The sequence below is a fragment of the Anopheles gambiae genome, chromosome X (genome assembly GCF_943734735.2).
Source record: "Anopheles gambiae chromosome X, idAnoGambNW_F1_1, whole genome shotgun sequence".
Lineage (NCBI taxonomy): Eukaryota > Metazoa > Arthropoda > Insecta > Diptera > Culicidae > Anopheles > Anopheles gambiae.
The window spans coordinates 12000686-12024305 of NC_064600.1; the positions used below are offsets into that span (position 1 = coordinate 12000686).

Here is a 23620-nt window from a genome sequence, read left to right on the forward strand (position 1 = left end):
ATTGATTTATGAATCTATAAAGATGAATGCAAAGATTCCTAAATCTCCAAATATTAACGATTCTGTAAAGATTTATGAATGTCCAATGATTTAGGAATCTCTGAAGATTCGCGAATCTCCAAAGATCCATGATTTTATAATGAATCATGAATCTCAAAAGTTTTATGAATCTTTGAAGATAGTTGAATCGTAACAAGGACTGATTATCCGACGGCATGGTATTTGCTATGAAGTCTCAAGAGCCTATTTAAGTTGGCATGACCACGTAGGATGTTACGCCGAGAAGAAGAATAACAATAAGCTAAATCGCTAGTAATTTTTTGGGAGTCATTAATCCTTAGAGATTTATGAATCTTATGAGATTCATATATTTTTTAAGATTCACGAATCTCATGAATAAATAACAAGAAGCTCAATTTCTAGACATCTTTTGAGATTCCTGAATTCCTAGAGATTCTTGAATCTGCATATATTCATATATCTTTTGAGATTCATGAATCTTACAATACGCGAATCTTTGAAATTAATGCATCTTATCAACCGAAATTCAGAATCATTGAATCTTTAGAAAGAATGATTCAGATTCATGAATCTGAATGAATCTTTGAAATAATGAATCTGCATCTCGGTTGGAAAGATTTATGACTCTCAAAAAAATCATATTTTTTAAAGATTCATGAATCTGCAGGGATTTATACATCTTTAAAGATTCATATAGCTTGAGTTTCTTACTATTCTTCTTGACGTAACAACCTACGTGGTCATGCAAGCCTATACAGGCTTTTGAGACTTCTTGGCAAGTACCACGAAGCCTGATAGTTTGTTTTGCTTCTGGGGAGACGGTCCATGCGAGGCTTGAACCCACGACGGGTATGTGGTTAATCACTGTACCATGTGATCGTGCAAATTAAATATTTTAAAAATTCAACTTATCTAAAGACTCATGAATCCTTGGAGATGTATAAATCCTCAGGGTTTCATAAATCCTTGGAGATACATCATTCTTTAGAGATTTTTAAATCCTTGGAGATTCATCAATCTTCATAGATGCATGAATCTTTAGATATTTTTGATTTTTTGGAGATTCGATTCGAGATTCAAATCACTCATCGCTCAACGAAAGATCCATAAAATCCAACACTAGTGTGGAGCGTGTGACAAGTTCGGGCGAGACTTCAGTGAGGCATGTACCCGTTCGCTGCTTAGCATTTCATTGCCAAACGAAGAATGTAATGATCTTTGAAGTTTTGTGTGTGCGTATGTTGATTTGGGTCTTATCTATCCACTTTAAGCTGTGGGATGCGAAACGAGGTAGGTTCATTTTTCATCCGTGTCAACAACACACTTTTCCTACATTTCAAAGCAGGAGGGGAGGGGGGGGAGCTCTACGGTTTAACGGGGCATCAATTTGCATAAAAGAAAAGCTAGCACATACGCACGCATGTCAAACAAAAGCAGCTTTTCGAGCAGCAAACGCAAACGAGGATGATGATTGATGCGACGACGAAGGTCTCCGTATTTTTCGCATCGCGACGACGGAAAATACGACCCCGGGCCCGTTGCAAATCGAACGCGCGGTACATCATCGCGAGAAGTAATTGATTACGAGCGTTGTGTCTTCAACATGCCCTGGTCCAATTAGCTCATCAACTAGCGCCCCGCATTGCATTGATTCGAGAATGGGGCAAATAAGGGATTCGCTCCGTGCGATGGGCGGGTTTTCCTTGCCTCGGTTAATGGTCGGCCAAGATTGATGGGTTCGGGAGTGCCCGCGTGCGCCTTTGATTGTGCGCCAGCTCGTTGGATGTCGCTTCCGAGCTTGGAGCAACGTCCAACACCAGTACTCGCCCTAACTAACTCACCTGTGCTGGGAAAACCGGCCACTTTCCATTCGGTGCTACTTAATCCACAGTGATATTGGAACGCATTTCTCGACGAAGGAAATAAAACCAACTCCAACGCCAAGCAGCTGGGTGTCATTTACGTGTATATTTACGATCCATCGATAGGTTTGTTTTTACGTGAAATGTACTCATTCCCGTCGAGAAAATGTTTTTTTTTGTGTTGTTGCTGCGCGCCTCCCTTCTCCATAATTAATTAAACGAACTGATGCAACTGTGGGAACTGTGGGAGGGGACAGCTCAGGATCAATGACGGTTAGACGAATGGGAGGGACGGGGGAATGGGAGTGATAATAATAATAATAATGGTAATAAAATAGTACCTACAAATAATAATAATAATAATAATAATAAAAAGAGAGATAGCAATCTGGGCGCCAGCGTTGTGACCGGTTGTGACGTAGTCACATTGATCCCCCTGGAGGACTCCATAACGTCCGCCCCAACTGTGTATCTCAATACGCACACACACACACACATAAACTGCCGCGCAACAGTGGCAGATAATTTTATAATAGTGCTTACATATGTTGTGTGTGTGTGTGTGTTTGTTTTTTACAATATTTTTTTTCGCTTCCGCTATCGTCTCGTCGAATTTTGTAATTTAAGTTGTTTAAGTTAAAGTTAGTTCAAATACATTACACCCTTTAATGCTCGCCTGCTCCGTAACGCCGTACTCGCGTTGCCTTTTTTTCTGTTTTGTTGTTTTTTTTTAACACATTTTTGTTTGTTTGTTTTTGTTCTGTTTCTGCACGACGGACTTCACCCACCCGACACTCCCGACCTGTCCCGTAAAATCGTTTGTTTTGTGTTTGTTAAAGTAGTTGGGTAGTACAGTCCTCCCACCCTTCACAGCGTTTCTTCGATCGTGTCGATCCACACAGCGCTAAAATCTTCCCCCTTTCCCCTGGCGGCTCACCGGTGAAGCCCTGCACGTACAAACAACTCGGCACGCCAAACGAACAAGACTTACATCGACCATCGTGAGATTATAGTTAAATTAGTAACGGATAACTTTACTGCCACTTCTGTTCGTTATTTTGTTCCTCTACTTCTTCTTCTTCTTCTTCTACATCCAGCACAAATGTGGGAGTCGCAAACACTTTGTCTCCTTTCCCACCGCTTTTTTTTTGTTTTGTTAAATGGTTATGTTTTGCTGCTATTTAGTTTGCATATAATATTCAATAACATCCCTTCGCCTGCTTAAGTGGTATCGCGCCGCATTCCATCGCATGTAGTTTGGCGTTACATTGTTCAGAGTGTGTGGGGAGGGAGGGGGTGATGTACGTAAGTACCAACCGCCCCAGAAAACAGGAAAGGAAAGATAGAAACACACGCACACAGTATCACGTAAATTTAGGTAACGGCTAGGTAACGGCCTACGTGTAACGCTACTCAGCGCTGCAAAGTGTCATGATCATCACGAGATGTTCACCAACGAAAACAATGAACATATCCGTGGTAGTTTGATGTTCATTGCTGATACTCATTGCACTCATTGCTGAAAGTGCGTCATGGCATGCCGAATGGGACGTACGAGTGCTTGAGTCAAACCCGATACACAGACTGACAAGCTGAGTCTGGCTGTGAACAGGGCTGCCAAATGCCACTGTTTCAGTCACCAACACTCATGACTGAAACGAAGCTCAAATCCGCTCATGTACACAACTGTGATGATCAGGGGTGAGACTCAAACAGTTGATGGACCAATCAAATGCTTGGTGACTTTTTGTTTAGCACCCAATTCTTGGACACTCACTTGGTCACGACATGTTCTGCGAAACGCTTGTGGTTTCAAAAAACAAAATGAACATGCTTTCTCGCTCTGTCTACTTTGATTGTCTGTTTGGTCAAACAGTGCGAGAAAACATGATCATTTTGTTTTTTCGAACCCCTCGCACGTACCGCATATCTCCCATGACAATGGTGATAATCACTGACAGAAAATGTCGCGACCAAGCGACAGACCAAGAGTTGGTTGCACAAACTGTCACCAAGCATGTGATGGTCGCACCAACTGGTTGAGTCTCACCTCTGATCATCTCTGATCTCTGATGTCACGAAGCATGCATTGGTCACACCAATCGAGTTTTGAGTATCACCTCTGATTTTGAATATTGAGTACGTGACGCTGACATATGTTTTGATTCTGTCAGATTTTTTTATGACATTGATAATGACATTTTGCAGCACTGACGATACCTTTCGCACTGGACATTACGCTTTGGCGACAGCGGTGCGGTGACCATTTCACCTTTCTGCCGTCCTGCTGTGTTGCATGCTGTACAAGGCCTGTAGGACAAATGTCGTAGACAAAAAAAAAAAAAAACAAGTGTAGGCGAGCCTCCTCTTGCCGAAGGTCCTCAAGAAATCGCGCGTCCTTACTCTTGAGGATAAAATAACAATGAGTTTACTTTTTCTTTTGCGCGCGCCTGTGTGTTTAAGTTAAGTAAACATGTTTACAGGTTCACCTGTGTACTTGTCTCCCCTCCCTCCCCCTACCCCTGATTTGCTCCCCGTCTCGCCTGTTTTGGGGCCGTGAACAGTCCGCATTATTTCCTAGACATTAGACATTAAGCTAGTTTCGAAGGGTGTGTATGTGTGGGAGCTACCTTCAGCGCCTCCGTCCCGCCGGCTCTGCCGTGGCCAGTGCCACTCCGCCGCACTCCCTCAGACGATGCCCGGCTTCACGTCCATCTGCTGCTGCTGCTGCTGGCTGACGTGCTCCAGGCCCGGGCTGGGCGTGTGCGCGTGGTGCTGCTGCTGCTGATGATGATGGTGATGATGCTGCTGCTGCTGTTGCTGCTGATGATGATGATGTGCGTGATGTGGATGATGCGAATGCGGGTGATGGTGATGTGTGCCGGTGCCTGGTTGATGGTGTTGCTGCTGCTGATGGGACAGTCCGGGCGAGCCCATCGAGTGGCAGGAGCCACCGCCGAGCATACCGGGCGGACCACCGCCCATCACGCCGTGCGCTCCGGCCAGCCCGCCCAGCGGTCCGCCGTGTAGATGGTCAGCGACCGAGCCGCCGGTGACGCCACCCGCGCCACCCTCCTCCCCATCGCTGCAGTGCGCGTCCATCGGTTGCTGTTGGGCCTGTGAGGTAGTGCCTTTTTTGGTGCTCTCGTTCCCGTTGCCGCTGGACCGGCCGCTCGTACTGTTGCCCTCGCTGGCCGCACTGTTTCCGCCGCCTCCGCCGGCACTGGCCGAGCTGGCCGCTCCGGAACCGCTGCCTCCACCACCACTGCTCGTGCCCGATCCAGGTCCAGCATTACCTGCACCTCCACTACCACCACCACCACCACCACCACCACTACCACCACCACTAGCACCGCCGCCAGCACCGCTAGCACCACCGCCGCCGCCGCCGCCGCTGCCACCGCCGCTCGCGCCGCCGCCGTTGTGGGTTTTGACGTGTTTCGCTAAATGATCACTTCGCATGAATCGTTTGTTACAAACCGGGCAAGCAAATCGTTTCTCACCTGTGTGCGTGCGCAGATGCCGCTGCAGCTCGTCGGAGCGCGTGAAGCGCTTGCCGCAGAACAGCCAGTTGCAGACGAACGGCCGCTCGCCGGTATGCCACCGGAGGTGCGCCTTCAGGTGGCTCGTCTTCCCGTACACCTTGCCGCAGCCGGGTATGTGGCAGCTGTGGATGTTCTTCTTGCGCAGGTGCACGCCGGCGGGCCCGAGCCGCTCCGCCTCCTGACAGTTGGGGCAGTCGCAGGTCGCCCGGCCGGAGTAGCGCCGCTGGCTGCGCGGCGACGGTGCCTGCGGGGCGCTCGGTGGCGGTGCCGGCGAACCTCCCGCGTGCGGGCCGAGCCCGAACCCGCCGGCCGCGGACTGGCCGACGCTCACGCCGCCCGGCTGCAGCATGCTCTTGTAGCAGCTGTCCTGCAGCAGGTGCTGGCCGGAGCCGAGCAGATGGGCGGTGTTGGTGAGGGACGCGTGCGTCAGCGTCGAGGCGTAATGCTCCGAGCCGCTCACCGAGGCGGCCGCCGCCGACGCGGCATAGTTCGCCATCGTGGCCGCGTGCATGCCGGCGGCCGCGCTCGTGCCGATGTCCAGCCAGCTGCCGGCCGCCCCGTGCATGTCCCACCAGCCGGTCGGCGTGCCGTGGCCCCCGTTGCTGCCCAGCCCGTTCGCGTCCGGCTTGCCGACCGCGTTGAACGGATGCCAGTCGTACGGGTGGCGGCCGTACACCGAGCCGAGCTGGGCGGCGGCGGCCGCCGCCGCCGCTGCCGACGAGCTCGCCTGGCCCGGGCCGCCCCCGTCGCCGCCGACCTTGCCGCCGAGCGCGTGCTGCAGGCTGTGGTGGGCGTTGTCCGCCCCGCAGCCACCCGGCGATCCGGACGCGCCGGAAAAGTAAAGATCACTGGGTTTTTTTTGGTTGTTTTTTTTTGTTGGCGAGCGGGATGAGAGAGAGAGAGAGAAAGAGGGAGAGAGGGAGATAGGGGAGTGAGGTCCCGAAGAAGAAACCAAAAATAAGGAAAAATCAATCGTAGATGAGTTTGGAAGAAAAAAGAGTGCAACAGAAAGGGATAGATATATAGAGAGATGGAGAGATACATTGAGAGAGAAATATATACAGAGAGAGAGAGAGAGAGAGAAATAGAGGGAAAAGTGTAGATGCACATGTGTAAAGGTTGACACATTTGGCAGAACGTTCGATGGCACAGGGAAGAAACAGAGAGAAAGAGAGAAAAAGAGAAAAAGAGAGAGAGAGAAAGAGAGATAAGAAAAACGAGAAAAGAGAATTAACATGCATCGATCAGCAAACCTTTGTGTATGTGTGTAATAGTGTGGGTTTGAGGTTGTGTGTGCGTCAAAAGCCATTTTACTAAAAGTCTATCCAGTGATGACAGAAGTATAGCTGATTCTGTTTGTCTGCCCTTCTGTTGACACTAATCTTCCTGTTTGACAGGTGGAACCATCTTTCCTCCACTACAACAAAACCAAAAAGGAACTAATTTAAATTGGTTCCGGAGAAATATTCCTCAGCTCAGAATTGGGGATCATCCCAATTCTTGAGATAACTTGAGACGACCTTTGTTACTGCCATAGGATACCGTCCCAAGATACTTCAATACTCCTCAACTTGTGCTCTAATCAAAAATACTTCATTCAGTTATTCTCTGGACAAGGCTTTCAGTATACAACATTTCTTGGGATCTTGGGATCTAACCCTAGAGGTAGCCTGCGAATAAGGAGCCAAAGCTTGCCAAGCACATTGATTCTAGAACATAGCTCTTCCTGTGAGTGGAGCTTAAGCGTAGAACAAGATAACATTGACGCCTCTTTTACATTTGTCTTGCATTGGATGTGTTGGATCTAGTCCACAGGACGATAGAAGGATCTAAAACCTCGTATAGACCTAAAACCTGCCCTAGAGGAATCGTCTCTGGATCAAAATCAAAGAACTGGAAAGAACTACTAGATCCAATTGATAGATCATCTTGAACAAACATACTATCTACCTTGACTGACATATTGAAACTTTCACTGTCTTTCTCTCTCTCTCTCTCTCCATATTTCATACTTTAAAATTCTACTCAACAAACAAAATTTGTAAATTCTCGTTTCCAATCTCTCTTTCGACATGCACACATACACACACACACACTAAAACAACACGCACACTAAAACAAACGACACAAACGAAAGTACGATTAACATTGGGAAGTGGCCCTTACCTGGACGTCAGATTCGCCATCGGGCTGATGGTGGACGAGCTTCCGGACGACGAGAGCCGCCCAAGCGACGACTGCAGCACAGAATTGCCACCCAGCCCTCCCCCACCGCCTCCTCCACCGCCACCTCCTCCGCCGCCGCCGCCGCCTCCACCGCCAGCGCTGCTAACGCCCGAGCCGTTGCCACCGCCGCCCAGCCCGACCGACTGTGTGTTCGAGGGTGAGTGGGGCCCGGACGAGATCGGGCTCTTCTTCCACGGGTGGAACCCTTTGCCGACGGCCGCGTCCGCCAACGGTGGCGGCGACTTGCTGGACAGTTTGTTGCACTGTGCCGCCAGCATCGCTAGCGGTGTGCCGCGCAATCCCGGATGTTCCTGCAGGCGCGCACAGAGCGCACGGAGAGAAGAAATAGAAGAAGGACAAGACACAAATTAAAGATTAGTTGACGGTGGCGGAATTTAAGCAAATAGTTGCTTGCAAAAATTAAAGGACAAGGGTAAGGTTTGACTTTTTTTCTCGCGTTGCAGTTACATACGTTGCGGGCGCCCAAGCTGTACTGCGGACACTATTCAGCTTGTAACGAAGTTAAACAAAGTACTCATTCAAACGCTACCCCACCATTTACAGGCTCCTTCTCGCTCACTCACGCTCGGCACAGATTGTCGGAAACTATCAAGATCACAAAAGGATATCTCGCATACGTTCGGGCCACGTTCTTACACTCTGGGGGTACCTTCTTGGGGTGCTTTCGGGCGTTGGGCCCTCGCTTTGTGTTTGGGGTTTCAATCCTAAAAGAGCTCCGTTGAAAAAAAAAAATAAGAAACACAAAAATGAAGGCCCCGTGAGACCCGGCGCTGGCCCCGGCCGTCCATCATAATTCGTCGGCTGATTATAATTCGTTTCCGACGACGGGCCCTAATTCACAACTTCCTTGGGCGGTGGCGGCCGGCGTCAAGCGGCGGGCTCGTCGTCTTTGTTTTTACGAACCCACCCGTAGCATGACGGTGCCCGAAAACAGGTGATTTAATGGGCTCCCCGTGATCACCGTGGACGCGGGACACCCGTTCCGCTGCCTGCCGCGCCCTTTCCTACGCTTCCGTCGCATCTGACACCGGCCCCGCCGCCACAATGAGCATTGAGTTTATGGGGATTTCGTGTCGTTTCTTTGTCAGTGTGTGTGTGTGTCTGTTTTTTCTTCATTCTACTCACTTCTTTCTCTTCTCTAGGAACCTTTTCTTTTGGTGTGGTGTGGTGTGTGCTGTTGTTGTTGTTTTCCTACTTCCTTCCCTGCCCAAAACGGAACGGGGCGAGAGAAAATTTGGCTCCGGAGCCGCTCAGTCCGGTTCGGATCCTTTTTCCCCCGCAGTTCTTCCTCCGCTCCGGGAGGATGTGTTAGCTGGTATTTCTCGCCCCTGCGCCGACCAACCGACCGGCAAACCAACGCTAACCGGCCCGCTTGCTTTGTGCACCGTCTTCGCGGCACTATTAAAGGATGCCGGTGGGGTATGATGCTGCGGCCGGGGCACAGGTATTCGATTTTTATGGTCCAATTTGGTTTATTTGGGCTCATTTCGTCCCCGTCAAAATCAAACCCCGTTTCTGCCGCTCCCCGCGCCCCTCCCGGTGCGTCGGTTTTGGGTGAGCCGTCGCCGTCGTCGGAACTCATTTACAGCTTCCAAACGGTCGTAAAACTAAACGGTCTAACCAAACCGTCGCACCCAATCAGGCGCGGATCACCCGCGTCATTGAGCCCCTATCCCCGGCCCGGTTGACGGTTTGCTTGAGGAGGCTGGGAGGCTGGTTTTTTTTTTCTTTCTTCAAACCAACCACCAACCAACCGGACTCTATAAATCGGTGCACCGGTGGAGAAAATTGATCCACCGGCTTGCACAAACACTCATAATAAACACCAAACCATCGTCGCATCGGACGAGGGGCGAAGGGAGCACGCGTCCCCTGCCCATCACGGGAAGGAGACGGGCAGGATTTTTCCCAACATTTTGACACCATCCCGGAGCGGAATTGATGAGGCACAGAAATTGATTTAATTGCTTCCCCTGAGTTTATTTTGTTTTCGTTTGCGTTTTTTTTTATTTGGTTGATAGTTAGGTTTGGGGATCCTTATAACAAAACAAGCAAAACACAAATATTATGTGAAGCCCTCCGTTTAATGGCGAGCGAACAAAGCCCCTTCCGGGGCAACCGGACGTCGTGTGTCCAAAATGGTACAATGGTATCAATATTTGGAAAAGGTTTTTCAGGTTTTGGTTAATTTTTCGTTCGCTGGCTCATGGGGCGCATCAGGCGGCCGTTTGGCACCATCATATGGTCACGTTGAAGTCCCTCCCTTAAACACACACACACACACACACACACACACACACACACACACACACACACACACACACACACACACACACACACACACACTAAGGTACACTGGCATACCAACAGGGTTGCCCCCATTACACATCAATCGCCGAAGATTACCCGGAGGGCTCGGAGCTTGAATGGCGCGCAAACGCCTTGCTTTATCCGCTCGCTGCACAAGATTCCTCCATACGAACGGGGCTCCGGTAGTGTACGGAGCGTGTGGGTAGGGCCCCCTCCTCTCCCCCGCACCCCCCCCCCCCCCTTGGCATCGCTGATCCGTGTGCCGAGCCTGGCGGGGGCAAAATGGGCAACAAACAACCCGGTCAAACCGGTCCTTTCCATGCACAGCTTTCCCCCCCCCCCCGTTTTCCTCCCGGCACCGTCGAGATGCCGCCAATGATGGGGAAGGGGCCCCGGGCAGGGCCAGGCCAGCCGGCCGCGCACCGCCTGTGACGAATGATGAATGTATTTCTAATTGCAAAAATGGTAAATCGCTAGAAGGTGGATGAGAATATTAATACCGCGCGATAATTGCATTAGTGGTGCGCACTGCGACCTCCCCCCGCGTAGGGGAAGGGGGCTCGAATCAGTGTTGCGGGTTGCTGCGGTGGCGGGGGTGACGATTAAACCCCCCCTTCCCCTCCACCTCCCACCCACCCTTGCGCGCTAGATTGCAACATGCAAGATAAAAAGGTACGATATTCAAACGTATGGAGCACGGGCAGCCTGCAGGCGGAACAGTCGCCGACTCCCGGGCTCTGGTTTTGTAGTTAGCCTTGAATAGTACACGGAGGTACATGGGAGACCTCGAAGGGAAGGGGGATGGGTAGGGGATGGAGGCAAAAGGGCTTATCGTGCGCAACAAAGCCGCCCGAACGGGTCGGTGGGTCACGGAAGGAATGTTAAAGGTTAGGCACAACGTGTAACTGCGCCGCGTATCTAGGAGGACATCTGATTACGGGGCGCTGGTTGGAGTTGTTTGTCCGATACTAACTACCTTTCGTGCTCAGTATCGATGTCAGCTACTGTTGGTGGCTCAATATCAATGTCTGGGAGCAACCATTGCAAAGATCGTACGACAAGGATAGCCCACCGCGAAGATGCCTCGATATCTCTGCAGCGCGTCCTGGCACTCGGCGACCTTTACCTCCCCCTGAAGTGCGCATCAAAAAAGAGTTGATGAGAAGCGAGCACACATTCTGGAAATCGTTTCCGAAAAGTGACACCGCCAATACATCGCCCCGCTGCGAAGATGCCGGCAAGTAGCGTGAGGCCCCCGTCGGACGCTTTGGATATCCGCTACCAAGAATTACCGCATCATCAAACGCATCCGCATTCGCGATAGGATCTCGCTTTCGACAGCCCGGCGACATGCCCGGGCTAATCATGGCTCCGTCACACAATCGTCCAATTAATTAATTTCACTCTTCATTAAAACAATGCCCAAGCGCCACCGTTTGGCGGTGTTGCAAGGGCAGAGCGGCCGTCATCTTCTCTAGCAGTTTCCAGCTCCATCAGCACATCAACACACACACTGCTGCCGTCACTTGTGCCGTGTTGCATACCGTTTTTCTGTCTTCCTCTCCTTGCATACCCGTTATCCCTTTGCTCTCCGCTTCTCGGCCCCCGCTGAACTCCTCAATCGACTCGAACTGCGCATGCACATTAGCGTTAGCGCTAAGGCCCTTTCATGCTTTCGAGGGATAAACCTGAACCTTGTGCGTGTAACAAGCAACAAACGCTGAAGCGCAGAAGCTTGTGGGCCAACTTGTGGGCTGGACGGAGTAGGCCCTTAGCAAAAACGACGCCAGGAAACATTATCAAAACAACCGATCAATCAATGCGATTACCAGTCTGAGTGTGTGTGTGTGTGTGCCAAGCTCTAGGTAGGCAGGGAATGTAAAACCCCGGTACCGCGGAAACCCTTTGCCGCCATCAGCGGGCAGCGCCGATCGGAAAATCGGTACCATCGATCGCGCCAAGATCGTGCACCTCGGTACTGTACATGTTGGTACTTCAACACACCATCACACACACACACACACACACACACACGAGGAAGAAAACAACCTTCAAGGGTTCGGGGCGCGCTCGTTAAACGTGCAATTTGCCCGCGCACTCCGCGCGCACGGTACCATTTAGGGTCTTGAAACTTGCAGCTAGTGTGAGTTTGCCGGTTTACCGCCCGAACTGGTTTAACCACGCGGGGAGAGAGAACCGCCGGGCGATATCGGTGGATTGTAATCTTACGCTACATCGTTGCGCGGTTTGTTGTTGCCGTTTGCTATCGTTGCCGAGCGATTACGGAACTTCAGCATTGCCACCGAAACGGTGGTTCTGAGGTTGAGGCTGGAGCCGCAGGATTACTATGATCGGCAGCCGGTAGAGTGGTTTGGGGATGATGGGTTTTGGATATCGGTGACAAGTACCCCAAGAACCATTGAAGTTCCTGATGATTTTAAAGATCTTTCAAGATCCATTGAAGTTTGGAGTTTTTGGATTGGAGATTGTAGTTTGAAGTCTGAAATTTTGAGCTAAAATTTCTTCTAAAATACGCATCAGCTCAAATCCCACTGATGAGGTCACCAACCGCAAAAGGGAAGGTAATGCCCTAACGGTTCATCCAGAAACAGGGATTCTCCAAAGTTTATGTCTTAATTTGTAACTAAAATTTAATATTCTAATCCTACGCTACGGTCATATGGCGCACGGATGAGACAATCAACAAGCAACAGAGAAGGAACCGTTTGAGAAGAATTGTCCTGAATAGTCCACAGCAACCAAAACAAAACCATCACCAGCCCACAAATCGAGGTTTCCAGTCAGCTTCAGGGAACTGGTGCTACAAAATTGGGCGCTGCTGCTTTCTACAGCGAAACCCTGTTCCACGAATGCGTCGGCAAGGGTTCGCACGGCGATTGACGTGCCGGTGCCCGGGTGGAAAACAATAAAACGAACCCGCCATTATTCGCAACAAAACAGCAAAACAGGCACGGGAAAGGAAACCATCGCTCGTTGCCACCCGCCCCAAAAAAAATAAATAAAAAAAATTAAAAAAAAGGAAAAGGAAAGAAAAAAATCCCGCACCGTGGTTTTTTCGTTGTTGTTGGTGCTGCCTTTGCGCTTGATCTTTTAACAATTAATTTCTTTTACTGCGAACGATGCATTAATCACCCGCTGACTGGCGCCTGGCGCGGGGTTCTATCTCGGGCGAGCGGGTTCCACTGTTACAACACGCGCGCGCGTTCGTGTGTGTTTCGGTCGTAAAGGGTTCGTTTTAGGCGAATAAGTCGGCGTGCACTGGAGGGAAGGGCAAGAAACGGAACCCAGTTTGGGAATGTTAAAACGTTTGCCGCCTTTACTGCTCCCCCCACCCCCCCTTCCGCCCCCTGGCGCTGTGCGTGGAGTGTGTTTAATTTGTTTATGGTAGTAAAACTTTCCAAGCGCACGGTCTGCGTTTTGGTCCAAATTACCCGCGGATGCGTTTACGACTGAATGGAAATTTATTTGTGCAAAACACCACCATTAGCATGCGAATAAAAAAAACAAGTTAGTTTTGAAGTGCTGCTGTGTGGGTACCGGGTTTGGAGCGAGAAACTTTCGATGACTTTCGAGCAAGTTTCAAGGGTGCTAGGATAAGTAAGAACATGTCGATGAGTCCTGCACGAGTATCAGTGGCATTTCCCAACGATTGAAGTTGGAGAGCAGTTACTGAACCAGAAGCTAGTTCGGCGGTAGGTGAACTGCCACTTACGTCTGAAGGACATTGCGGTCGTTTCGGTTCGGAATTGGGTTCAATACTCAGACATTTAATTGGAACGATGTAATTTCCTTTGGAGGTTTATGTACAACGGATAAGGTTGATGTATAACGGATGTAACGACTACGGGATCTGTGCTCTAGATATAGAATTTTTGATGTTGGTACTTTTATCCTCAAATTTGATTTAGTAACTCTTCAGTATTATCACAACAAGCATCAACTTCAATATCCAACTTGTTTGGAGAACTTTGGAGGAACTTCAAGAAGAAATATCCTAACTTCCGGAAGTTTGAAAAATTTGGGGTAATTCTTCAAAGATAATACAGAATAGTTGAAATAACTCCCAACTTTTGAGGATCTTATTGGTAATATCACTGCCCCAACTATCAACGCGGTAATTCCCCCAACAACTAGCTAACTGCCACTGGTAAAGATGATTCAATTTACCAGCCAGTACTAGGGTGTCATGGGAAATTGCTTCAACAAAACAACTTCACGTTCGCCCCGTTTTCCTTGATGGCTTGCTGGTGAAGCGAGCGGGTGCTAGAAAATCGATAAGAAGAGTTCGGACAATCTTACCGGTATACCCGCAGCCCGGTAACTCGCCCCCGCACACTCAAATGTCCATTCCACACTCCCCGCGTATCCCAAGCGCTAGCTGTCGGCGGTGCATCTGTTTTTGATGTATTTATTAGCACAAAACCTAAAATTGAACCAATTTGAGGTTTTCTCGCACCCTGAGCACGCGTCTACAAATGTGTGGTTTTGTGTGTGTGTGTGTCAGTAGTTAGAATCCATTTGCCTACTGGTCGCTTTTTCCTGCCATTTTTCACCCGCTCCGCTCCCGCTTTTGCGGACAACGGACGCACCGGCGAAGCGATCGCTAATGGCTTTCGACTGTTTTACGCTGCACTTCCAAACACTCTCTATCGCTCCCCTCATCCTCCACATCACGGGGCTCCATTTTCCTGCAACGCTTTTCACTAGCCGTACCCCGAAAAAAAAACCCTTTTTGCTGCTCTCTCCCACCCGCTAGCGAGCTGTTTGTGACGCGGGTTTTTACGAGGTGAATCCTGGACCCCGTTGCGCTGTTGCCGAAGTGGTAGAATGACTTGCACGTCCTGTTTGCTGTCTGTATGTGTGTGTGATTGTGGGAGAGAGAGAGGGAGAGCGGTTTTATTTGTTTTAGGCGCACGTACGGGCGGGCGGGAAAATCGCGCACTGGGTTTGCTCCCTTTCGCTTCCTTCGCCTGCCTCCCCGTAACTCATCTACTCATTAAAATGTTGCTCCCGACGTTACCAAGAAAGGTGTTGCGGCCAATAGAAGGGTGGCTACCGGGTAGAAGGGGGTGAGTGAACGATGGGGGGGGGGGGGGGGGTGAGTTAAAGGGTTGAACGCATTTGGTGCTGTTTTTTTTGTTATATTCGCCTCATTTCGGGGGAGTTGCTGTTGATGGACTTTCTGGTTGAATGAGTCCTCTCTCTCTCTCTCTCTCCAACTTCTAACTCTCTCCCCCCACCTTCCCTTATTCATCACTTCTTTTCGGCACTTTCATCAGCGATCCCGATTGTCGTTTCACTGGTCGGGGTTCAACGGTGGCACACAGCGCGATCCTTTTCCCCCTTTTCCCTTTTCCCCATGGCCTTTGCCGCCAAGCGCCCACTACTTGCTCCCTTTCTCTAGGTCTTCGTTCCGCCTACCCTCCCGGCGTTAATCCCCCTTGCGTTGCTCACCCGCACAAACACTCACACATACACACTATTACTTAAACCCATATTAACGATGCTCTATAATTATGTTGTCTTGAGGGTTTCAAATTTATGTATTCTTTCGTCCGCCACGCCGTGCGCCCTCCCAGCCTGCTTGATGCTCGGGTCGATTTGGCCAGTTCGTTGGCTGCTTGTTTGTTGTTGTTGTTGTTTTGTTGCCCGTTCGACTTCCCTTGCTGTTCTTAGGCGCTGGCGCTCCGGGATTTCTTGCCGGGATCGTCGCGCCAATGCGAGGGAACGGAGAGTGTGCGGCGCTGCGGGCCGGTCGCGTGAGACCGAGGAACAGCGGCAGCAGCAACGCAATGCTACAAACGATCGATTGACTCGTAATTTTCAGGTCGTCTTTTGCATTAGTCCGGCCCGGTACCCATTAGAGAGGATCGATGGACGGGCTACACGGTGAGATTCGTGTGTGTGTGTGTGTGTGTGCGTTCGCGCCGAAAGGGATGTACGCGCTTTCGTCATTATGCCGCCGCCACAACTGTACGTTCCCCTTGCGCTCCTTACCGCATCCGAACCGGTGACGGATTTTGCCCATTTGCATGAGCCCAACCAACGACCGATCACTCGGTTAGTTGAAGCGCAAAATTTGACTCTAACACTAGCGTTCGTTCTCGCTGACGTATCAATCATACAGCAAAAAACAAAAAGACCTTCACCCCTCAGAAGCAACTGCATTTGATTAATTGACCAGCAGGGTTTTTTGTAGTTGTTGTCGTTGTTGATTTGTGTGCGGTCTAACTGACGACTTATTTGCGTGCGATCGCATCATTGTGGTTACAGCTTAGCAGCAAATTAAAATGTGCCCTTGATCACATGCTGGCGTCGGAAAGGGGATGTTGTTTTTACCAGAATAGATCCAAGAACTCTATCTGAGGGTGCTTTAGACGTTGATGTCTTATTCGAGCACATGGTTGTTGCCTTTGACTCATTTGTAGCATCAATCGCCAATTCCAAAATATCCGATTCTTTTGGAGTTCAAGTTGTGAAACAATTCTGTGGTGAATTCTTGATTCTTGAGGTTCTAAGATGTTCTGTACTGGAGTTCAAGTGTAATCCAAAAGGCCTCTGTTTAGAGCTTAAAAAAGCCTGGCTTTGAATCATTTGTAGCATCAATCGTCAATTCGAAAATATCCGAATCTTTTGGAGTTCTAGTTGTGAGACAACTCTGTGGTGAATTCTTGATGTATTTTCAATATATATATGTAATCCACAGTGGTCCAAAATGTTAGCAGATGTCATCAATTCCAGTACATTTTAGAATAGATTCCTACAGAATTCTTGGTAGGAATAACCTGCATTGTTATTGACGAAATCATAATGAGACATTGACATCAAGCTTTGACATCAGAGCTCTAATAGGTTCTATAGGCCTCTGTTTAGAGCTTATAAGGGTATTTTGTAACTGGTTACATGCGCATTCCAGGCAACTGATCAAGTCCATTTAATAGCCAACAGCTCCAGCTAGGCTCGGTACTGACAACTTACCCCAAAACCTGCTCTGTACTATGTCCCATCGGGATAACTGGCAAAATCATTATTTCCATTTAGTAACTGATGGCACATTCGTGACTAGAACGCTTCCCACCTTAGACTTTGATTTAAACCCGCCGGGACCTGTTTGCACTGTGCTGCGCTAATTTGTGCGCCACCTAAATGGCTCTTCGTGAGATAATCAACAGCAAGCACACGCTTCCCGTCCCGTTGGTGTTTAGGCCAGCCAAGACCAGTTTTGATTGATCACGTCAACTCCCAGGTCTAGAGATCCACATACTAACTGTCACAATGTAATGCCGCTTCGCGGAAAATCGGTTGTCATGCGTGTTCGTTTCCCGGTTTGTTGAGCTATTTTGCTGCAAAAATGGAAGCCATCTTAGCTAACCTTCAGCGTGTACAGATGTGATTGCAAGAAATTAGCATTCTGCGGACGGTTGCCAAACGATCAGTGCGAGAGAGAGAAAGAGAGAGAGAGAGTGGAGGTGACGCACCACAGCATCCGCAAAGCGAAGGAATCATTAAGCCGGGAACACTGGAAGCGATTTTGTGAGCGAAGCAATTTTCCTTCTCGCCAGTACGACGACGCCGAGTTGGATAGGAAATGCATAAATAAATAGCACCACCTCGTACGGCCTGGGTTCGGTTTCGGTTGCGTGTGCGCAGTGAAGGAGCCCGGTCCGCCTCCGGCACTGCAGTCTGGCACACAATCATTTCGAACTGCAAACAGCTCCCTACCCCAGCTGCCCCGCAACTGAACGGCGAAACAATGTTTCGGGGCCGAGATTCTGCAACAAAGTAGAGCAGGCAGAAACACACACACGTGGACAGGTGGAGGACAGCGGGGCGAAGATGCATCGCAAACCTATCGATGGCTCGCGAAGGTGCCACAGCCATAGGTGTACGGTAGCATGCCAATTTTCGTTATTGTTGTCCTAGTGATCGGTGTGCGGGAAGCTGTGCATCGAGGGCCACACGCCCCATATGCCAATCAGCCGCATCCGCAGTCTCCGGCAGACGGTGAAGCCTTCCTCAACCCGCCTCAAGTCAAAGTCCGTCCGGTGCGTGCGCTGCGTTTTTTTTTTGTTTTTTTTGGTGCGTGAGGTCGCGCACCCGCATGATGATGGGGAAGAGAGGGAAGAGCGAGGTAAGCCAGCAGTGTGGTGACGTGTGTGTGTGTGTGTGCAAAGCAAAAGAAAACTCAATCATTATGCAGCGTACCTCAGCCCTTCCTCCCCCAGAGTGCGGAGTGCTAAGACAAACGAGCCACCAGCTTCGTCGTGGCGTGTCCAATCCCGGTCACGGCACCGGGCAGGCGATCCGCAACCGTCAAGCTGATAAGCGCGTGTGTGTGTGTGTGTGAGCGCGCGTCGCCCGGTCCCGTCGACGTGCTTCTTACATTTTAAAAGAGGCACAACCGGAGCTCATTACCGTGGACCCTTGTGTCCCGGGGTCGGTACGGGAAGGTCTCGTCGACGTCGTCGTCGGTCGCCACCGCCCAGAAACATTGTAGCGTTTCCGATCGCAGCTCGCTCCGTTGCTCCAAGGTTGCTTGTGGCCGATCGTACCAATCGCTGGCGAGTAAAGGGATCGCGTGCTTCGCAAGACGATAATAGCTCGAAATCTGTACCAGTTGTCTGGCCCTCCCCCAGCGCCCGCTCGCCTCGCCTCGTTGGCGGAGCACAGATCTTCCGAAAGCCTCACACACCACCGCCGGGACCCATTTATTTACCCTCAGGAACGATTTTTCCCATCGATTGAAGCGAGTGGTGGATGAGGAGCTGAGGATGAGGGAGTTGAGAGGGCGAAAAATCCTTTCCTCGGCGATCCTGCCGCGCATGTCCGCTAATGACATTTGGCTTCCAGGAATGCCCGTTGTGCCACCCCATAATTGATTCTCGATTGCCTGGCCCGGGTCCCGGGGGTACCGGGCAATTAAGATCTCTAAACCCCGGGGTTGAAGGTTGTGGCAGCGGGGCCAGTTTTTTTATTTTCGGTTGGCGAGTGCGAGACGCAACCGGGACACTGCAGGGACGGCTCCGGCCCAATCAAACACCGACCGAGCCGAGGGAATCTATCTCACGCACCTAGCTGTTTCGGCTCGCCAACCACTCGACCCCGCAAACAGTGTGATAATCAGCACACAAATGAAAGTGAAGCAAACGCGTGAGCGAAGGGAAGACACTGACACGGCGGTGCTGGGGAAAAAAATGACACAAGGAAACCGGGAGACGGGAGGGAATAAAGGGAAAAAAATATGATGCACGCAATAAAAAAAAGGGCAACACGTTTTTCAGCACATCTCGCACCACCACATTACCGGCTAATGATTCACGCGACGCCTTGACATTTGTCCGTGGCGCGGCTGCGACCGAATCGTTTGTTGTTTTTTTTTTCGACAGCCGCCGCGGTGTGTCTATTGTCAATTGCGGCTTTTGTGGCCAGCAGAGTGCGCGCGCGCTCTCAGTTGGCGGTCCCTTGCGCCACCGAAACGCTACCACTGTTGCGCATCGCAAACATTCAATCCAAACCAATCGTACTCTAAAAAAAAAGGTAGCACACGGGAAGGAAACAAATGGAACATCAAGGACTTCCCAACGATGTAGCTATGTTGCAAATGCGTTAAAAAGATCAGCTCATAGTGTGTGTTTGTGGGTCGTTATAATCTCCAACCGTGCAGCAACACTCGCAGCAGGCTGACAAATACACACACACACACACACGCACCGGGGCACTTGGCACTTGGTGTCGCTACCGGTGTACGATGGGCCGATGGGGCGCCCGCTGTCCAGCTGTGCCTGGCGCAGCAGGAGCTCCCGCTGGGAGTCATTTGTGTGCTGTTACAGGCTGCGAGAGAGAGAGAGAGAGAGAGAGAGAGAGAGAGAGAGGGCGCATGCGAGTGCAGTTGCTGTGACTGCAACAGTTTCGGTGTTGGCAAGAAGCGCCACCGCACCCTGGGCGTCCGAGTGGTCTTTTAACGGTCTAATCAACGCGCCATAATCGAATTGAAAGGGACGGCACAGCGACGCGCGGCGACAATCTAATAACCTCTCGCTGCCAAACAGGTCCGGCCTGCTGTGCCAAGGGCGATGAAGGATTTGTTTATTGCACTTTTTTTATGCTTTTGTTGTTGTTATTGTTGTTGTTTGCTGGGATGCTGCCGCTGCCAACCCCCCCCCCCCCCCCCCTTCAAGGCGTCCTCCTGGGACGGACGTTCGTCGCTTAGCGCTTTTCGGGGGAAAAAATGTTCCCAATAAAGTTTTGCAATTGTGTTTCTCTCTCTCTCTCTCTCTCTCTCTCTCTCTCTCTCTCTCTCTCTCTCTCTCTAGAGTCCTGTTGCCATTTCAATCTTTCTGCTGCTTCACCGCCAATAAGCTTCACAAATTAGCTCAGGGCCATTTCTTCCCTTCCCTCACCCCGTGCGACTGTACCACGCTGAGATGTACCTTTTCCGCACTTTTGTGCCAAGAGTTTTGCCCAGTTTCTTGCGATTATGTGTGTGTGTGTGTGTGTGGTTTTTGATACTCGTATCGAATTTTTGTTTGCTACGGTTAAGTATTCCGCTGCATTTCGCAGCATAAATTATGCGCGCCTTTCTCGCGCAGAGCGCGCGCTCGTACGCGCACCGGAATGTCGAACGCTTTGACGAGCTGTTGTCGGTCGGTGCATTATGGGCGCACTGTGAGCAGAGCGAGAGAGAGAGAGAGAGAGAGAGAGGGGGAGGGTAAGGGAGTAGGTGGGGGTGCGTTTTTGAGTGTTCTTGTAGCGCTTTTGAGTTTGGCCCGCTCGATCAGCTCGATTTGATAAGTGTTAGTGGCGTACACGCTCGTGTGGAACGAACGCTGAATGGCGAAGCAGAATTTTTTGGAACGTTTTGATTTTCCTCTTTTTTGTTGCTGTTTTTCCTTCTTCACATTTTTTTCTCCTTGTGTTTTCTTTACATCACTGTGGCTGTTTTTTTGTTGTTGTTGTTGTTGCTGCGCGCCATACGCAATAGATAAGCATCGGGATAACAAAAAAAAGGCAACATAAATATGGGAGGGGAAGGTTAAACAGAGCACCCACGGTGCAGCGAGATAATAAATCACTGCCCGTGTGAGCCGTCGAGTTGTGACCGTATCCGTGGTGCCGTGATCTTGATCGAAGATTATGCAGATGCATGCACGGCAAGACAGCAACCCCTTTCCCCCTTGCCAGCGCGTAGGTAAGTGCGCGCGCGAATCCACCGCTGGCGGGATCCTTTTTGGAGACAAAGCAGCAGCAGGCTCTCGGTGCAGGATGGCCTTGGCGGTGCCACACCGAGCGCAGGAAAAGCTAGCGTATCAGCGCGGACACCGCTGGCCGTACCGTGAAAATGTGTGCAATCAAAACCACAAAACCGTTGAGGTGGTTCCGTTTTACTTGTGCTTTTTTTTTATTGCCCGCTGCCCTCAACACATGCTCCCACCCCGCCTTGGAAGGGTGCGACAGCAAGGCAAGGCTGACAAGTGGGGCCGAGGAAAAAGGGCACTACCACGGTGCAGCAGCATGCACTCGCGGGCACCGTCGCCGGTGCACCCCGGATGCACGGATGGATTAATAATAAATCGTGAATAATTTATAATTAATGGCTGCCCGCACCGGTTCTTTTTTTCTTTTTTTTTTCTCTTGCGCTCGCGCTCTCCAAGCTTGTGCTTGTACTTGTACGGCTGGGAGAGCAGTTTGTTGTTGTTGTTGTATTTTTTTTTGTACTTCGATTTTGATGCTCGCCTAGAGCGTGGACAGCGTGTGATACGTGATTTGAATTTTATTCAAATTGATTGTACTTCCACACCCAGTGCGGAGCGCGGGGAGTGAGTGTGGTGCTGATGGAAGGAGAAGAGTGTGAGGAGGAGGAGGTGAGGGACACGAGCAACCAGTACACACGAGCTCAACAGCTCGATAGCGAAAAAAAAAGTGCAACCCACAACAACGCCTCACACGACGGGTTGGAAAAGGTTGAATGGGTTCCGCCTTGCTTAGAGAGCTCGAAGGGCAAGGGACTGGGTGCGACGGGGGCAAAGGTGAAAGGTGAGCGCTTAAATGTCACAGTCACAGTGCGCTAAAACCTACCTTTCGTCCCGGAGGATGTGGTACTCTTGACAGAGATGCCATTCTAAAGCTGGAAGTAAGATGAAGCATAATGTTCTGCTCGCTCGGTGGAAACAATTGGATTAGTTTGTTTTGCTGCTTGCATGTGTACTATACACTCAATTTGACAGCTGTCAAACGCTTAGTACTAGGTAGATTTTGACGGATGACATCAAACTCCATATAGGATACAGGTCGATGCAAAGATCTTTTTGCACTTATACAAAGATCTTGGATTTGACAGTTGGCTCGTTCATTTCTTCTTATCTTCTACATACTTGCATTTGTCAATTCCTTAGGCATGCATAGACCCGTATCCTATATGGACTTTGGATAACATTTACATGCTGTAAACAAATCGTGCTTAAGTAAACATAGTCTTTTGCACCAGATTCTTCAGAATATCAAAACTTGGGTTTGGATGTTTTTTAGGCGTGGTACTCATAGATATCACTTGAATTACCACCAAACAATATCGTTTAAACAGATTATTTAGGAAACAAATCCAACATTTATACATGTGAGGCAGCATCCGATACAAATTAGAATCAAACAAACTGGACTAGGCAACTGTCAAACCGAGACTTCTTCTACATACTTTCATTTGTCAATTCCTTAGGCATGCATCGTCCTGTATCCTATATGAACTTTGGATGACATTGAGATGCTGTAAACAAATCGTGCCTAATTGAACAGAGTCTCTTGTAGATCTTTCGACAAGAGTCTAGCATGAGTTAGACAAACGTTGACAGTTGGCATTTGTAGATGCTGTCAAAAATTCTAACCATCAAAATGCTCTCCCTTTCCCGTGGTGTTCGGACCGCTCGGAAATGTTTATTCAAACACGACTGCAAACACTTTCCTATTAGCCAGACACCTTCTACACACAATCTAGAATTCCTATTCTATTCCGCATGTCCTCCAGAATGGCAGGGACGCTCACGCTCGATGCTCCTTTCAAACGCAACCGAGCGCCCAGCAGCTCGTAATGGTTCCATACCAAACGGCGAATGTGTGTGTGTGTGCAAATGCTTGGTTCAAGCGCACCTTCCATTAATCATAGCCATTAACAGGTTTCGTGCCCGGCAGGGGTACTTGGGGTGTAAAATTTCCAAATTTCCCACTACACTTCAAACAGATGCCCCCGGTTCTGCTAGCGAAGGGGAATGGTGTGGTTAGGGGACGCCCTTTTCCTAGCGCATTGCGAATGAGGCGCATCATAATTAGCCGTGAAATTGGTAAAATCCACAACGGCGTCCACTACGCGCCAGGGTACTGTGTGTGCGCGCGTGTGTGTGTGTGTGTGAATATTGTGTGCGTGCGTTAGACGCCTTTTCGGGGTATATCTTTTTGGAGTTAAAATTTTCCACCCGATTTCACGCACATCCCTTTTTCTCATTCAGACACTTTCGGGCACTCGCTGTGTTGTGTGATGCGGCGATGATTTGGATTTTTTTCTTATTGTCTTCTCGGTTTCCTATTTAGAGAAGAGATTCCCCTGTTCATTTGTCTAGCCTGGTA

General features: G+C 49.8%; 1 protein-coding gene across 9 annotated transcripts in view; it reads right to left on the reverse strand.

The window, feature by feature from the left end:
- Positions 1–1970: 1970 nt before the first annotated feature.
- LOC1272454 (transcription factor Sp9) overlaps positions 1971–23620 on the reverse strand; it is an 87780-nt gene continuing 66130 nt past the window's right edge. For all 9 annotated transcript variants that reach the window (XM_061646713.1, XM_061646690.1, XM_061646658.1 and 6 more), the window contains exons 3-5: positions 7595–7965; positions 5387–6276; positions 1971–5326 (exon numbers count right to left, since the gene is read on the reverse strand). In XM_061646713.1, coding sequence (XP_061502697.1) covers positions 4572–5326; positions 5387–6276; positions 7595–7965 — 2016 coding nt within the window. In that variant the 3' untranslated portion in view covers positions 1971–4571. The remainder of the gene's footprint in view (positions 5327–5386; positions 6277–7594; positions 7966–23620) is intronic.